The 18,936-nt window shown below is 39.8% G+C and overlaps 1 protein-coding gene across 8 annotated transcripts in view; it reads right to left on the reverse strand.

Moving 5' to 3' along the window:
• The window catches only part of PRKG1 (protein kinase cGMP-dependent 1), a 490,458-nt gene that overhangs the window by 415,557 nt on the left and 55,965 nt on the right, over positions 1 to 18,936 (reverse strand). For 7 of the 8 annotated variants that reach the window (XM_065671117.1, XM_065671107.1, XM_065671109.1 and 4 more), the window contains one exon: positions 7,259 to 7,425. In XM_065671117.1, the coding sequence (XP_065527189.1) occupies positions 7,259 to 7,425 (167 nt within the window). Of the gene's footprint in view, positions 1 to 7,258; positions 7,426 to 15,257; positions 15,279 to 18,936 lie in introns of those variants that run through there. The other variant, XM_065671116.1, reaches the window with a different exon arrangement.

Here is an 18,936-nt window from a genome sequence, read left to right on the forward strand (position 1 = left end):
TGCCGAGCAGAGCTTACACACAGTCAAGGCCTTTTCTGCTTCTCACCGCACCCTATCAGCAAGTAGTTGGGAAGCTGGGTGGGGGGGGAAACCGCCAGGACAGCTGACCCCAACTGACCAAAGGGATATTCCATACCATATTGCATCATGCTCAGCATATAAGCTAGGGGAGGAAAAAGGAAGGGAAGGACATTTGAAGTTACGGCAGTTGTCTTCCCAAGTAAGTTACACATGATGAAGCCCTGCTGTTCTGGAGATAGCTGAATGCCTGCCTGCCCATGGGAAAGTGCATGAATTCTTGTTTTGCTTTGCTTGTTGTGCACGGCTCTTGCTTTCCCTATTAAACTGTCTTAATATCAGCCCATAGGTTCTCATTTTCACTCTTCTGATTCTTTCCCCCATGCCAACACAGGGGGAGTGACTGAGCGGCTGTATGGGGCCTTAGTTGCTGACTACACTCCTGCACAACTCTACATTAACCAGGATGAAGCAGAAAACAAACTGAAAAGACAGCTGAAGATATTAAACAGAGGAGTGCAAAGAAGAAACTGCTGCCACAGTACAAAACTAATTTTCACAAAACTAATGGAAAGTCCTGTAAAAGGCAAATTCTTCAGAGGCTAGTGATTTGTTGGCATGCTGTGCAGAAAATCCCACTTTGCCATAAATGCCTAATTGATGCCTTCCTACACAGTGCTCCTTTTGAACACTTGAGTAAATGCTCTCCAATCTCAAGAGCCATCTAATGCCTCTGCAATTAGATGGTATTTTTTAATGTTTGCTTGGCAAGGCAGATCCAACCCCTTCGAGAAGAGGTTTGGAGACTCAGGTAAGGCCCAAAACACTCGTATCAAAAGGCAGAACACATCTTAGAAGCAGAACTGCTCCAGTTGCGTTAGAAAAGCCCTGACTGCAATGGATATAGTTCTCATTTACCTTCCCAAGTGTCCTTGGGAGATGCAGGGAAGGTGGGAGCATATATCAAGACCTAGCTACATTTTTAAGGCTATATTGGAAAGAGCACTCAAAGCTCTCTGGTTCTACACCAAGAAATTCGGAAATTCATGGATGTCCAAAGAACCAACAAGCTGCAGAAAGTCTAGCACAGATACTACTTGGTCACACATGACAAACGCATTATGCAGCCAAGCAAATCCCTACCTGCAAAGGCTCATCTCCATTTCTCCAACTATAATCTTAGAGCATGAGACTGACCCAAATCACCCTGGCAGGTGTGGAGTTCAGCCAACATCTCTGCATTTGACTGAACCAGAAAATGCAAATTCACTCTTAGCCCCAGAGACTAAACAAATAAAAACAGCTTAAAGAGTTTATAAAGTTTATTCCAGCAAGCATCCTTTCACCAAAGCTGGGGAAAAACAAATTAACAAACAACAAACCCCTCAATGTGGTTTTCTTTGAGGTGAATGATCACCACCATCAGTGCTGGTGAATACCAACAAGGAGAAGCTCAGCATTAGGACTTCGCAATGACAATAGTAGCAGGCTGTAATAAAGTAAGGGACCTCTTGTAAGTACAGTGAATAGCAATATAAAAATAAATGTGGTGCAGGTCAAGAGACGTGGTGCATTGTATCCACTGAGGTGGCAGCACTACTGCTCCCATTTTGCTATTCTGGAGTTGCACTTGGGAACAAAGTCATTTAGCCTACTTAAATCTAAAATGGGTCTGTTCTCCATTTCTCTTTCATTTACAAGAATCAGTCCTACCAAATCCTTTCTCTGACAAGAGAGGGAACTGACTCAAAAGACCCTAAGGCTAGAAGAGCAATTACATCCTATTAAATCAGACCCTTATGAGAGTAGTCCATAAAGAGAGACAAAAGAGGGGTCAGAGGGAGAGTGACACAAAGACAGACTGAATGCAGCATTTGTGGATGATTGCACATAGCTTCAAAGAGTATGCAATGGTTGTTGTCCAGTTGGGGAGAAACATGTAACCGCAAAGTCAGGAAAAATCAAACCAGAAAGAAAGGGTGATGCACTCCAGCACACCTTACAAGTGAGAACAAGTGTGTTCTGGCCAGCAGATTGATGATGAAAATTTCAGAGTGGAACAAAACTTGGGCAAGGCTGTGATAACCCACAGGAGGCAGCAATATAGAGGCAGTATCTATATGCTTGTTTTGGTTTTGACTCAACAGCAAAAATCCCCAGAGACTGAGAAGTCGCTACAAGTATTTCACCCATCTGAGACCAGACAGCTCTACTGCCTCCGAAGGGAGGTCTTCTACAGCCTCTTGCATTTCAATCTGTAGTTCAAACAGCTACAGAGACTCTGTTTGTCTTCCCTTATCAAACCGAGCTTGATGTCCTGGCAAATCCCGCAGTTTCTAGGAATACATTCCTTCCCAAGAGATCTCTGACACACACACAAAAAAGCCCCCAACACATTACCGTGAAAAGTCATGCTTCATTGCTTTGGAGAAGCTACAAAGAATGAAGCACGAAACAAAGTCTCCTTTTAAAATAAAATGCAAATCTCCATGACTGAACACAGTCAAAAATTTGAGAGGAAAGCTACTAGAACAAGGGGTGGGGAAATGTAAGCAGTTTCTCAACATGGGTTCTTAAAAAGCTGTTTTTCGTGTCAACAGAAGTATGAGCCCACAGGATATTGGTAGAGCTATTTCTCTTTACTTGGGTACTCAAGCTATAGAGCAGAGGTGCAACCTCAATATTAATTTGCAGAAGGACAGACAGGGAAGATGTTATAGCACCCACTGCCAAAAATCATGAGCGACAAACCAAGTATTTTAACCTATGTTTTCACCCAGGCTCATTGTATTATTTCTTCCATATTTTATGGGAACAGCGACAGAATAAAATGAAGACTCTTCACACTTATTAATATAGCTTCAAAAAAAATAAGAACATCCATTTATAACGACATGACTGTTATTCACATGAGTGCCTGAAACTTGTACCTTGTCACCTATGTATCTATAGTTCTGCTGATATATTTTCCTTTCATCATTCAGCCATCAAATTTGACATACTGCGGTTGACAGGTTCAGACAGAGAGGGAGCGCAAGAGGAAACATTTGGTTTCAAATGTGGGGTATCACATTTATCCTCATTAATGTGAGGTAACACCCACACATAACTCAAACCTGTCAACACAGTACAGATATTGATGTACCTCTATAAAAGAGACCTTTCCAGGTTTTCACATTTTTAAGTGCTTTCAGAAAATTTAAGTAATATTATGCCCAAAGAAGGAATAACAACAAAGAAGTCAATAAATGCTAACCTCCAAAACTAGAACTTTGAAAATGTTTAGGTTTTTTCTTTAAAGAAAACTGGAGGTGGTGGGCTAATTTTAGAGGCGGAGTATAATTAACCAGCAAGAACCCTTTCTGGCTCTAAAAGAAACTTCAGTTTTAAGACAAACAATCTGTTGAAACACTCAGAGTAATACACTTTTCATGTAAGAAAGGGAATATTTCTGATAAGTTCATTTTATTCTCAAAATTGCTTTACTGCAGAGTGCCAGTATAGACTAGTTCAGATGTATAAGCCACTGCATCTCTCATCCCCCCTTTTCACTACTAGTCTCATCAGTCTGGAGGAATACTGTTGCTGTAGATGGTCAGAGCATGTATGTTTAATGCTTCCAGCAATTACAGCCCCTAATTAATACTTGTTTATATCACAAATAAGTTAATTTCAACCTTCAAAGCACAGCTATAGGAGAAGTTTTCTGGTGCTAGAGATTAAGGGCATCTCTTTACCAAATTTAGTTAATGTGCAAAAGTTGTTGGGTTTCCTCACTACTTAGTGAACATTAGAACTAGATATCTTAAGGTCCTTTCCAACCCTAACTATTCTATGGGGAAATTAAGGGGTGTTCTCTGCACTTATTTCAGAGCCTGCTGAAATACCAGTTCCTAACTTGCTACTTCATATAAATCCTTCTTCCATAAGTCATGAGAGCTACCCAAGAAAAATGGACACATATCATTTGCCTCAAGAGTCCATTATAACCACCTTCTCTCCTGTAGGGCTTAAGGGAAAACTTTGGAAGGAAGAGAAACACTCAACTTGTACAAAACACTACTCAAGAAACAGTTTGCTATTACCACCCAAATCCAATGGCTCCTCAACATCCTGATCAAGGTCTCTGTCCTGAGAAGTCTTTCACAGGCAAAGGACCTAGTTTGTATTACTATTTCATGATTACACAGATACCTGATAACAGCACTGCTGCTAAGGAACAGACAATTACTAAAAATGCAAAGAACAGTCTGTAAAAAAACCTATCTGAGGTTAGGTATAATAGGAAACAGTAAGATCTCTCTTCATTAAATTCCAACTGAGATGCCACCTTCCCTCACACCCTGGCACCTATCTAATAGTGCCTTTTATGCTTTTATGGAGCTCTTCAGCTTGTTGTGTCTCACTGTGGGTACCTCCTATTAAGGTTCCCCCTTCTCCTGGAAGAAATACATTGGCATCAACCTGCTTAACTTTGGTAAGCAAACAAATGTAACCTTGGTTATCTGCATTTAACAAATAAGGCATTTTTTAAGGTTGTCTGTGCCACAAATCATATCATGGAATAGTTGGGATTGGAAAGGACCTTAAGATCATCTAGTTCCAATCCCCTGCTATGAGCAGGGATGACTCACACTAGACCATGCTGCCCAAGGCACTGTCCAACCTGGCCTTGAACACTGCCAGGGAAGGGACAACCACAATCCATCAGATCCAGCTACCCTAGGGGACTAAACTAAGTAACAGCAGAAAAAGGATGAAGCTAGAGAAAAGGTGTTTTAAAGACTGGTATATGGTGGATCCAGCAGTAGCCCTGAAAGTCCAAAGCAGGTGAACCAGGAGCCATTTTCTTCCTAGAGGTGGAAATCTGGCAAGCAAGACACAGACTATGGCTAGAGTTAGGCCAGAACAAAAACTAAAGTTACTAAGAGCAAAGCAGTCCTACATTTGGGATTCTGCTTGTTGCAAAATTTAAGTTTCAGCTCCTGACTTAGGGCTTTGTTTTCTCACTACCTACCCAAACAGGAACAAGAGCCCAAGTTCAGCCCAAACCAGTATTTCCTGGTAAAAACAGCACAAAAAAAAAAAAACCCAAACCAAACAACAACAACAAAAATACCCTCTTTGCATAAAACTTTTCAGATTTCAGATTCCAGAAATGCAGAGCCAGTCAAAAAGTAAAAAGTCCAGATGCTCACTCAGGAGGGAATTCTACCAGGACTGGAGCAGCCTCCTCTTTCAGATGCAATTGAGCATATCAGCAGTTGCTGGGTTTAGAGGATGAGACTAACCACACATCTCCCTCACCTTTGCATAATTTAAGAGTGATGCTAACAGCATTAAAAGTGACCTCTCAAATCAGTACAATTTCAGGCCAGAGGCTATTTAGATTGAGAGGTCCTCAATCTGATGGGTATTTCCCTCCTGTTGAGACTGATGAACAAAATCCAATCCAGCTGAAGTATGGCACATAACAGAGACACACTTTTACTTCTCAAACTCAACATTTGCTTCTGTCCTGGGTGCTGGATACAGAGAGAACATCTTCGTCATTCTGATTTCCTTCAGAAAGCACCTTACCATTTCTACTCCAAAAACATTTCCCTCAGCTTTCTCCTCTACCCATCTAAATCACAATTTACAGTATCCTCCTCTTTTCCTGTACTGTTTCACTTCTCCCTGCCCAGCTTTGCAGACTGACACATAATAGGCTGAATAACAGAATGTATGAGAGATTTTCTTCTTGCATTTTCAGTAACCTCAGTGTTTTCTTAAGCTTCACTGTATTAAACAACTTTTTGTCTCTGGAGTCCAACCTGTTTGTACCACTGCCGCTCTCATTCCTGATAAGAAAAAAAGTGTGGGGGAAGGAAAGGAGGGGCAGAAAGTCTAATGTATGACACAGAATAATATGACCAAGAATACAAAGGTTTTAGTCATCGCATGCATGGGAGCACAAGACCGAAAAGGAAAAAGTCAAGCCTACTAGTGTGAGTAGGGTTGGGCAAGTACACAAATAAAAATGACTGACCATATAAACCCAGGAAGCTCAGCAAGTGTCACATACATATGAATTTTAACATCCATGGTAAAGAAACCAAATATTCAAGAACCACAGTTAAAAAGGTCTCACCAGGACTGGTACAGCCTTGTGTCTATGGGGCAGGCACTACCACTGCTTCACCATGATAAACAAGAACGCAGAGAGTAACAGTGAAAATGATGGATGTTTTTAAATCTTTCTCAAATTGTTATTCCAAATTGGTCTAAAGAAATGTCACCAATATATAACTCAAACTTCTGGTAAGAGGTTTTATCTAAATGCTAAATCATAAATTAAAGCAAGTATGAGTATTGGTGATCAAATCAAATGCTCTACATAAGTAATTTTCATTCATACTAAACAGAGCTGTAAGTTCAAGCAAGGAAAGAAAGAGGAATTAATGGAAGAAACACTTCCAGCATTTATTTGACTTTTGAGGAAAGAAAATACCTCTTAGTAACACTCAAAGATGGATTTCTCCAGTAGAGTTTCGTAAAAAATAAAACTTATAGCTGAGGAGTGGTGAAGGGTGTTAGCAACTGAGAGGACACAGAATGATAAGCCAAAATGAGCTAGTGAGTCTGTTTTCATAACCATAATCCAACCCATTTGATAACGTCTTCTTCCATTTCCATTACTTCATCATCACTCATTGCATTATGTCTGAACATAAGACTACAAACTCTTCATAATTTTGTTTGAAAAGCATTATGCGTATTTATGGAGCTTATATGAAGTTACAAGACAAAACAAAGACTGGGGGAGAGCCAAGTCATGCTTACATAGAGGGCTTCCAGAAGAGCAAGGATAAGCCAAAGCGCTCAAAAGACACAAGAGTTGCCTTTGACACACATTTGCTTTAGAAGACAAGAATCAAGAATTCAGGGATAGAGTCTGGACCAACAATTAAAAATATCTGGTAAATTCAAGGAAGTAACAGGACGCTGTCATCAGATGTATCAAATAAGCAGACGTTTGTTCCAATGATCTCAGTGCAAGGTTAACAGCTTTCACCCTTTCTTTATATAGGGAGGCACACAAACGTAGTCGGAAATTTTTCCACGCAAGACGCCACACAATTTTCAACAACCATATTTAGACAATAGCTTCTTGCTTTAAAACTGTTTTTCCCATGAAATACAGTTTTTATCTATGTGTTGAAAAAAATGAAATAAATATCATCTTTTTAAACCATACCTTCCATGACATACACCAGGGAACCCACATCTCCTTCCTTGATGATGCAGCTATCTTTGCCATACTCCACAGGATACATACAATCCACAATCTCTTGGATCTGAGACAGTTCCAGATTCTTCATGAAGTCATTGTCAAGGATTGCTTCCTTTATTAGCTCCTTGGACCTGTATATAACAAAAAAAAAAGACAAGATCTATCCCTGTACCCATCAGCCAAGATCATTAATACCAGGTGAACTTTAGTACAATTGCATGGTGCCCCAAATAAGTATTTTCGGGGGGGGGGGGGGGGGGGGGGGGGCAGGGAGCAGGGGGTGGAAGGGGGAAATCAGTATTTTCCCTAAAATTCTGATAAAGTCCATCTGCAGAGAAAGAAAAAAAAAAAAATCAACACAGGAATGTTCACTTCTAATTATTTTTGCAAGTTTTAGATACATCAAGTATTGAAATAAAAATAAGATTTCATGTGATTGCAAGATCCTCTTTTAGGTACAGGTTTCACATCTATAACACCACCAAAGACTAGCATAACTACTGGAAATATCTTCCATATACAAAACTGAAAGGAAATAAACACAAACAAGAAGTTAATGCATTTGTGACTTAGTTTATCATATTTTTCTATTAAATTACACAAACTGTAGCACACAAAAGCACAATACTTCACTGATTTTTCAAGTATTAATCAAATACCAAATGTTATTAGATTCACTAGAGGAGTCACCACTGTTACAGGAGTGATACCACTATTAACTGATTTCTTTGATGATTAAACAGAAAATTGCAAAGTTACCTTAGAGTTCAGAGAACTACACATGCAGTTTTGGGTTGGCATGCAATTAGGTTGGAAGCCTGGAGTTCTTAAGTAACCACTTTGCAAAGCTGAAGAAGGAATGAGTTGTTTCTGAAGATTTCAGAACTCAAAAGTTCACAGATTCTCTGAGAGATGACCCAAATGGGTATGCAATATAACCTGCTCTCTCGCTAGAAGTGCTCTGCCGGTGCCATGACAGAAGATGTGCAACAAAACCACATGTAGTTTTGCCGAGATTCTTTCAATTCCTACAGCTAAAGTGCTCGCTACACAGCGAGTCACACTCAGGTGCTAATGCAGCATAACCAGCATGTTACAACATTTGCAAAAACCTCCTAAAGTAACTTGTGCAAATGAACAACTGAGAGGTTAAATCTAGATCTAAACAAAAACTAAAGCTCCTAAAACACCTACAGGCTGGACACCAGGTGCTAGGCCCTTCATTTCTATTATGCAGCTCCTTTTCTACATACTAATTTCTATTTTCTGTTTGCTAATGTGAACAGACAGAGCTACCTGCAGAGCTTATGCATCAAGAGTTTTATTTTTTTCAGATATGAATATGAAACAAGGTTTTCAAAGATAAATATATTAATGCATCATGTCTTCTTGAAAGAGAACCAAATTGGAAATTTAGAAGTCCAAAACCAGCCAGCCAGCCTTGCAAATATTACGGCTTTCCCACAGTCCTTTCAAAGTACACATCAGGGTTAAATACAGCACAGATTCAATTCATTAATATTTAAGATACTTTTCGTGCTTTTGATAGTTTTGAAGTTTTTTTAACACAACATGTTACTTTACAGCGTCCATCGCTACTGACCCAGCTGAAGCACAAGATGGGAAGCAGACCAGACTTTTCAAGTACTGTCTGCACGACGACACTGCTACAAAACCATTTTGCTCTTGAGAAATTTAATTTGACTTCATATACTGTCACTCCAGTTCCTCGTGCACGCAAATAAAAACCACCGGAAAAACCTGCATCTGTGTTACTTCTTGCTTTCAGTAATGCAAGAACTGAGTAAATAGTAAGGTTCACCAGATGACAGATAACCCTATTCCTTATTCCCTCCTCCTGTGCTAGAGCAACACTACACTTTCTGTGCTATACCTTGACTCAGTGCTGCTCTTTCGGTCTCAGCCATCCCCACAGGTCCCAAAAATCCTCATAACAAAGGCACTAATTATAAGAATTACTCAAACTGCCTGCTGAAGAAGAAAGCATAATAAAAGCTTTTGCATTAGTCATATCAACTAGCATTACAATTTCAGCCATTTATTTCATTCCAAGGCTCAAAATGAGGCTTTCTCCTTGATAAAGTCAGCCTTTCAAATGGAGCATTTGTAAAAATACCCACAAGAGACTGGAGGGAATTCAGACATGCTCAAATCAGACCACCCTTGTTAATTTAGAGGCCCTCAGTAAAAGACAATGCTGCTCTTGTCAGAATCAAGTACAGCAAAGGATTTTAAAAGAATCACAGAAACTTGGTCTAAATAACAGAGAAGGAGCAGCACAGGGGCTAGGAAAATCCACTAAAAGTCTATTTTGGGGAGAAACAGCAAAACATACACAACATGAACAACCTTTGGGAATTTATGAGCTTAATATTACAGTGTAGGAGCCCATCTGAACCAACTGAATCACAGCCTCTCCCCTTCAACATGGAAATATCAGAGCATTAAGGCTCAGAGGCCCACCACGCCATTCAAACCCCTTACCGTCAATACAAGATACACCTCTTAAGAGGAAAAACACACTGGCTGGGATATCAATAACAGTTTAATCTCTGCCACATCTAAGCATCTTAAAATTAAAGCTCTCCATGGAACAGTCTGGATAATAACTCAGTCACGCTTCAATGTAGCCAAAATAGATATTAGTTAAAGATAATTAGTTCAAATGAGACTTCAAATACAAAGAGCAAAGCATGAGAAAAAAAGCACCTCCAGCTGCCCATAAACAGTGCTAGCTGTAGGAGCAGGCACCTTGCAACCCAACTGTGTATTTATGATTTAATTTGCATCAGACTAAAACACACTTTATAGTGTGTAAGCAATGAACATTTTCATCATGAAATATTCCATCCATCTTTAAGAAATAAATTAAAACCCTTGTCTGGCACATTTGAAAATTAGATGATACTAAAAATACATTGTCATAGCTACAGTAAGAGTTACCCTATTGGTCCCTGCAAAAGAATATTCGCCACTCTGATAATTCAAAAAAAAAATTATTCATGCAATGTAGATTACCATTTCCGCACACTTGCACATACCAGGCCTTCAGCAACTCCTGCGTTATTTTATCATGCAATTTTCTTTCAATATAATTCACAGGTCAATTCCAGGTAAATATATTTTTTCTTTTATATTTATTTTTATAGGAAATCAAACTCAAAGCATAAAAAAAAATTAACTTGTAGTTCCTAATTATTCCATAACAAATGCTTTTCTAAACCACAGCATTCCTTAATCATCATCATCAGTATTTTAAAACAACATGTATATCCCAGATACGTGAACACACAAATCTCTCTCATAATATTAAAAAAGGTATTTAAAATGGTCAAAACCACACTCCTATCATTGCAAGTAAGTGGCTTAAACAAGATACAGCTGTTTCATTACCTCTTATTTTCAAATAGTATTTGTTCTTTATTTTCTGAAGTTTCTAATAGAAACAATCTTCAAACAAAATCAGCTACAATATTTGTAAAGGAACATGACTATTTCCAAATGACCCCATTTTAAGAAGGAGGCATTTTCATGAATATTTACTAACGGCTGAGTTGAAGGGCTCCTAATGCAGGCAGGCAGGCAGAGTAGAAAGCAGTAGTTATCTTTACTCTCCACAGGTGGGAACGTGGCACTAAGCCATCACTATTTTTCTGAAAGATTAATGACCAAATGTGATGGAGACTGGATGAAGAGTTTGAGAAAAAGAAGATAAAAACAGAAGAAATCGTGAAGGGCACAATCCTCTGCAAGGCATCCTATCCCAAATCAGTTTAGGACCATCATAGTAATTAATAAGGCAACAGTAGGAAAAAGCCAATTGCATTCTGATTTGCAGGGGTCATGTGAAAAGCAACTTACAAAGTTTTATAAAAATATATTGAAGTAAAAAACCTGTATGCCTGGGTTGCAAATGCCTCTCAAAAGAAAAGCATATAAACATGCATTAATTCACACACCTCCTAATCCTGCACTGGGAGTCACTACGGTCCTCTAGCCAGATCAGAGCCAGCCCCCCCCCACACCATTCCCCCCCACCCCCCCCCCCTCCCCGGCAACAAACCAGCATGACAGCTTGGGAGCATAAAAATGCCTGGAAAAAAAATTGGCCACATTTTCTGTCTCAGTAGTCAGGGGCTGTGCACAGAAGCTGTTTCAGCTATGCTGGAAAAGGCTTGTATTAAAGGCTTGCCTTACTTCAGTGGCCAGAAAATGCAGAATTTCAAAACCTGCTGCTAACATCTGCTGGCTACTCATCAAACATGACATCAGAAGATAAAAATTATGGCTTGCAGCAGATGCAAAAAAACAACCTGAGATGTTAGGCAGCCCTAGATAAGAAGCTAAGTTAATGTTACAGTGGTATGCAATGTACACAGTAAAATACCAAACCCTGTATTATAGCCTGTTGTTATCCTGACAGTAATTAACATTTTACAAAGAGCAGAACGAACAGTCATCTTAGGCTCTTCACCCACGGATAAAAACAAAACACATTCTCTATGCTAGATTTGTACCTTCCAGCACACACAATACATATTAGAACAAAAAGTTAATCTTCATCCCCAAAAGTCTTATTTCAACATCAGTAATGATGCTTGCCAAGTTTAAGGAAGGGAAGAATTTATATGCAGATGGAAAGACTACCTCTATACACATCCAGGGACACTTAAAGAAATGCAAAGCCCTCTTTATACATAGTGTGCTGGTATAGCATCAGTTTGCAGTGGAGTTTGCAGGAATCTGAGCTTCAAATGAAGCAGCAGGTATTCTGCTCCAGGTAATCTACTGCTGGCACGAATTAATAAAACATAGGTGGATCCAGTGGAATAAAAGAAACCAAGAGGTCAATTTAGACAACACTGATAGAGAGCAGTTGGAAGCAGATCTGAATTTTACAGTGTTCACAAGTATACCACCATAGCTATGTATCAAAACCATTTTGAACTACCAGCAAAAGAAAAAAAGTAATGTACTATGCAGACAGCCCGGAAGATAACTCAGGAAAGGGAAAGAAAAAGTACATTTTGTATTAATAGTCAACAGACGAAAAGTACAATTACCTTTTCTTTACCTGTTCCTCTCTCCAAAATTTAAATAAGACTTTTCAATATGAGCTTTTGTGCCAATAATAATCAGGGGAAGGAGTATTTTTTCTAAAGACTCCCCCATCAAAAGTCTGCCAACTGCTACCAATGACCTAAAGCTCTGTATTTAGGAAGGAAACATCTACAGGAATTTGACTAAGCAGAGAGACTGAGCTCACCGTCAGGGATGAAGTTTAAAGCAGCAAAAGTACAGCTCCCTGGGAGGTGCAGACTCTTTATTTACTCAACAATAAACCTCGCTTAAAGCTACCACAACCAGTGGCATCTTTTTTGTGCTGTTTCCTCATTGCTGTAAAAATAGAAGTTAAATACACACGTATATCCTTTACATCTATCCATCAACATATCAAGCATATTTGTGGAAACTCACATCCAAGCACTCCTTTTCTGGGAGTATCCATATGCCTTCACAAGGAATTAAGCTCATTTCAGTAGATAAGAAACATGGGGGAAAAAAAAAAAACTATGTGGCCTCTGACCCAGAATATGGCATGCAAATCGGAGTCCAGACAACCCCTACAACAACCGTGTGTTTAAAATGCACACTGTGAAAGGTTTAAAAGTGTTTACTTCTACAGAATGGGGCAGGGGAGAGAAAACATGGCCAAGTATTGTGCCTGCTCCAGACTTCCAGAAACTAGGATACAAATACATTCAGCAGGACACAAATACAATGCAAAATTTGTTGAACAGCTTTTTGGGGTTTTTTAAAATATGCGTATTTTAGATGTATCTCCATATCATAATGGGGTATCCATTCCAAGCAACACAAAAAGCAAAAGCTGTAAGTTTCTAGCAGGTTTGGGGAAGCTTTTTGCTCAAAGCCCACTTCACAGAGTTTTTAACTACCTTTTTAAGCCCTTGTGTACTTAAAAGAGTATGTAAGATTCGAACACATATTCACACGCTGTTCCCGAAACGGATCTCGGCATTTCAGTTCCCAGTCTAGTTAATACCAAATCACTGGAGTTACCAATTATGAACCTCCGTTTCTTTAACCAACAAAACTAGAGAAAATTCTGACAGAAGGATGTGTGCTTAATTACTAAGGACAGGAACATCAGGAACAGACAAGTTGAATAATCTGAATAGTGATTTAAAAGTTCTCTATAGAGATGCTCCCTCCCATACAGAAAAGGACCCACCTTTTAAGAAGTAGTAAATATAGAAGCCTTACTAAAAACTTGTTATTGCTTACTATAAAATTATTCAATCCACCAAGTGGCCCATGGATCCTACATGTTTTCATCTACATACTTTATATTCCTGTATCTCTTTATGAATGCTGTGGCCTGGCCAAGCATGCAGAGGTTCAAAAACAACAGCTGAAAAGTCTTAAGTGATTATCAAAATTACTGTCAGCAAGAGACCGCAGTCAAAATCTCTTCCTTGCACTCATCCCTTCTGAACAGGTTGTGTCACACACTGTAGTTCTCTCTTAGGCTTCTACATAAGAAATAGAGGCACAAAGTAGAACTTTCCAAGATGATTATTTGATCCCTCTACCACCAAGTCCATAGCCCTCAGGCAAGCTGGCGTTGCGAACAAAGTGTTTATGTTGTTAGAAATTTTTTTGTGCCAAGTCAATCACAGAAAGCTGGAGGGTCCTCCCCAAATGCTCTAGGAAGCTTTGCACTGAAGGCAGTAACAAATATCTGCTGCACAGGGCAGTATGCACTTTTTGCACAACAGCACAACTGCAATGCAATAGAAACTGTCGCTTTCTAGAGTCTGTAATACTGGATAGTGTCTTTAAAGCCTGCAAGTAAACAAATGAGTTTCCTTTCACAACTCATTACTAGGATCCAAACAGTACAGAAAAGCCTAGACCTTTTGGTAAAATCATGGTCTTGTTTGGACTGTAATGCCATTAATAGTTAATAACTTTATATTTGCTGTTTCTTTTGGCTATGGATAAAGAAGCTTTGAATGTTTCTTAAATGGGAATTTTAAATATAACTCTAGCGAGCTATTCTTGTCTTATTAACTGGGAATAAGAGTAGGATTGCAGTCCTGGACTAAATAACGTGAAGGCCCTTAAATATACTTGTGGATTTTCTTTACGTTGCTTGCCTTTCGCACAATGTGCAACCCCCAGCATATCTTCAAGCTGCAAGCGGGAATTTCTGAGTAGTACCTTAAGCATCTGCAGAAGAGACTGTTACTGCATAGTTGGATAGAAAAGTATGTTCTTCAGAAGAGCACACTGAAATTTTTTTGAACTGACATTTTGATTACAGTGACAAGCAACAGGGAAAGTAACTGTGCCTTGATGTAAACCTGCAAAAAAAGAAAACCACACAACCCCCCATTTTTGTTTTTCTTGTACTTAAATACAACTTCGAGTTGCAAAAACAAGTTGCTCTGCAGAGAATGTGTTGATCTGACAGCTTCACTTAGGATTTCTAAATATATCGGTAAAACATGCAGTTCACTTACACTGCTGTTCATTATATCACACTTTGGCATTCGACATTCAAAAAAGCAAAATAATTTCAAAAAAATAATTTTAGAATCCTTTTTCACCTACTCTGAAAATTGTTGTTAGTCTAAAAATACCATAGGCAAGAGTTGGTTAATTCTTGCATTTTAATGTGTCTCACCCCACAGATCTTAATTTACCACCCTTTTCTAGGCTAGCATTTTGCATCCTACAAAAACCCAGGTTTAGATACTGAAAACGTTGGCAAGCTCAGTTAAAAAAAGTCAATTCTTGCTGACACAATTTGCCGAATTCTGAAATTTCCACCACCTCCAACGAACTCCCACATGAGATTCATTTTGAGAAAACACTACCAATACCTTCAGACAAGATCAAGCAGCTACTTGATTACCTGAAGCAAACAGCAGACCTTTGAGCAGCTAATTGTAGGTGAAAACATGCAGCAAGGTTGTGGTGAAGGAGAATGGGGTGTCTGTCAGAGCCTCCTACCCGCAAAAAAAAATAGATCTTTTGAGGGCTGTTATCCCAGTGCATCTCACAGTTTTGGTGCTCACATCCAGCGCGACTGAGATGGAGACTTTTTGCACTAGCAAAAACAACAGAGAAAACATATGTACCCGTATGTCACAGCACCAAGGGAACCAGAAACAATCCAGACTCCTCCAGGAGTTCAGTTTGCAAGATTCAGTCACCTTTAAAGGCAACAGCTATCTATGATTTACAATTATCTATGGACACCTCCACCCTTGACAGCTCCAAGCAATTAACTCGGGCTGGAGGCAGGTATGAGGGGTCTAGCTAAACAGCAACTAAAACAGTTCTCCCAAGTCTATTAGCATATTTTGAGGTCTGCATGACTTCACATTGATAAATGAACAAGTGGACAGAGAACTGCATTCAGATGCCCTGAAGAAGTTACTGATAGCCACTACGGAGATGGCCTTCGCCCTGGTGGAATAAGCAGGAAATCTGCCAAGTGGATGATAACCTAATTTAAATAGATGCAGAAATCCAATTAGAGATCCTCTGAGCAGAGACAGCTCATTCTCATCTCTTGGATTAGAGGCTACTAACACGTCACAAGCTTTTCCAAAATGCACTGTTGTCCAGGAGAAATGAATGCGCTCTGCAAAACCACTTTGTTCCTCCTTGGCATAAGAGCATCAAAAGTGAACACTGTCACAACAGCGTAAATATATAGCTGCTTCCAGTGTGAGTATAGGATTGGTTTTCACAGCAAATGTGAGGTATGGGGGGAGGGGGAAGAGTGACAGAGATTTGAGGTCATTGATTCACCTAACACTTCTGATGGATGTTACTGTCACTAGGAATGTTGCTTCAGCTCTTTTGCTTTTTAGCTGCCTGGAGAAGTCCCTGGCTTAAATGCCATGGGTGTATGACAGCAGAATGCAGACAAGCACTTAGAGCCTGTCTTTCAATAAATATTTGTAGGGATTTCAGGGAGAGAGATTTCTTCCTGCTTTACAAGTCAGAAAAAAAAGCACTGGCACTAGCAGCCATGCTTTGAGACATTATCTATATAACATACCCCCCTGCCAAGAGTCAAGAAGCAGCCTGCAGGGATTTAAAGGCAAGCACCACCACTGTTCTTGGTCACTTCGGGATACAGCAATCCCGAGTGGAGTTGCAGGGGCACCATCATCCAGGCTCTGTCTAGTCTGCTAACAAACCAGATTACGGCCCGGCAAGCACCTTTTGGCAGACAATACGAACTCTAAACAACCACACAACTTGATAACGTTTAAATGGACCAGTAAGCTCATAAAGGTGTCTGTGCAAAAGCAGGGAGGCTGGGGCTCATATCAGGGCAGTACCACTGACAGTTTCTTTCCCTTTAAAGTCAGACTGGGGAGAGATCATCACATTCAAATTATCTTCCAATTCCTATTTGCACTGCATGAGCATTGACTGTCACCATCCTGCTGAGCTTTGAAGAATACCCTGAGAGCAACTGCCTCATATAAGATGCTTTTTTGTTCAGAAATGCTCTTGCTAATCTTGTTTTAGGAAGTCTACTAAGAATCCCAGGCTTGTGATGCTGCCTTTGGCTGTAACCAAAAAAAGATATAGACACTCTGAAGCAGAAGATGCAGGCTTTGGCACTGTCCTCACTGAGGGGTGCTCCAAGTGGGACTGCAATCCAACAGCCACAGCAAGGATGCCCAGCTCCAAAGCAGGTACAAGAGCAGCACAAGGCAACCACCTCCAGAGAAGCAGACTTCTCACAAACAAGCCAATATGAGCCCAAGCTTGGAAAGTTGCAGTCTCAGGGCAAACAGTTCATAAAATTCCTAGGCTACCTAGTAAAGAATAATCTACAGGAGGCAAGAGGAGATGCGCTGGGGATTCAGAGAAATTTCTCCAATTCTCATGAGCTATGAGGCCAACTCCAGGGATACCAGAAACCTATTCCATCCCATACAGCCACATATAAATACAAGCCAGAAAGAACTTAAAAGAACTGTTTTGAATAATAATAGTTACAAATATGACATCAGGAGAAAGGCACCAAATTCATATGGAAGGCAAAGAAAAGATGAAGAGCTCTTGCAGTCTTTGCAAAATGACCCTTCTTTGATCAAAAATAGCTGTCCACCAGAGGAGCTGAATGCTCTCAGGAATCTCAGCCTGAAAGGATATTGAAGGGGAAACATATTTCTTGCAAAAGGGGGCATATTTTTCCACAGTCAGCATACTAGTAACCTCACATTTCATGACATCACTTGTCTTCAGGGAATGCTAATGAGAATGGACATACAAAGGTAAAAGAAGGATGCAGCAACACAAACACATCTTACCCAGGGAAAGCTGAGCAACCACATGCTCACTGGGGAAATGATCCCGCTGAGCAATTTTTGGAGATCAGAAGGGCAACCTGCCCCTGTGACCAGTTGTAACCTACTGGTGTTACAGCCTAGCAAGCCATAATCCCAGCATGGGAGATGTTGAGGTATTCCCAAGTGAAAGCTCTCCTCTTTACAAACAGGACCACTTCAATGAGAAACAAGAGCACTGCTTATTTCTTGAGGATAGAAAACAACATGCATTAAGCAGATTGCTATTCTAACTCCTTCGGCAAGCCAAAAAAGCCATTCCTTTAATAAGACAGGAATACTCAAGATGCATTCTGTTAAAATGTGAGTGATGGGAAGCATACACATTTACCATCATAGGACAGGCTTTGCAGACAACAAACAAGGCTCCATTCTCAGAGACATGATGCGCAAAATGTACCTGCAGCTTGTTGCATCAAGGGATGGGGGGAATTCCTTTTCAACCACAGCAAATGAAAAGGCTATGGGAGAACATGGGATGGGATTATTCAAGTATAATGGAAACAGAGACAGACACATACTGATTTGCCAGTATGTAAATCCATGAACACAGACAGCAATAAGGATTTGAAAGTGCAAAGGATCATACATTAGAGAAAAGATCAAGACTGATCAAATTTCACTGAGAAAGAAATACAAGGCAGTTTCAAAAGCCTTAGGAAGGTTTGTATTTTTAATCCTCAAGCCTCTGGGATGGCCATCTTACAGAACCTCACCTGGAAAACCACCCCACCATTACAAATGTTGCCCTGGATCTAGGATTTGTTGTGTCAGGTGAAATAAAAATGAAGACACCACTTAGCCATCAGCATCCCTGATACATCAGCATCAGGGATATAATATATGTAATATATATATACACATATAATATAAACATATAATATATGTATAATACATCAACATCACTGCAAGAGTGCTAACAAGAAATCAGTCATTTATGTTTCTCCCAACACATCTGTATGACACGACAGATCAAACTTTGCTATGTACCGATTTAAAAGCGCCTACTACAACATATGTTATAGTTATATGCAGTTATCAATGCCTCTGCTCTCCCCATAATTTGAAATTTAAAAGTGCTGCCAGTCTGCTGTCCAGGATCCTTAACAAAACCCCTTTTTTTGTTGTTGTTGTTTAGGAAGACTCTAAACAGGGGCATTGGAGAAAAGAAATGGGTATCAGGGCTGAGAACCGTGGCAGAAAAGCCAGAAAGAG

This window comes from Lathamus discolor, chromosome 3 (genome assembly GCF_037157495.1).
Source record: "Lathamus discolor isolate bLatDis1 chromosome 3, bLatDis1.hap1, whole genome shotgun sequence".
Classification (NCBI taxonomy): Eukaryota; Metazoa; Chordata; class Aves; order Psittaciformes; family Psittacidae; genus Lathamus; species Lathamus discolor.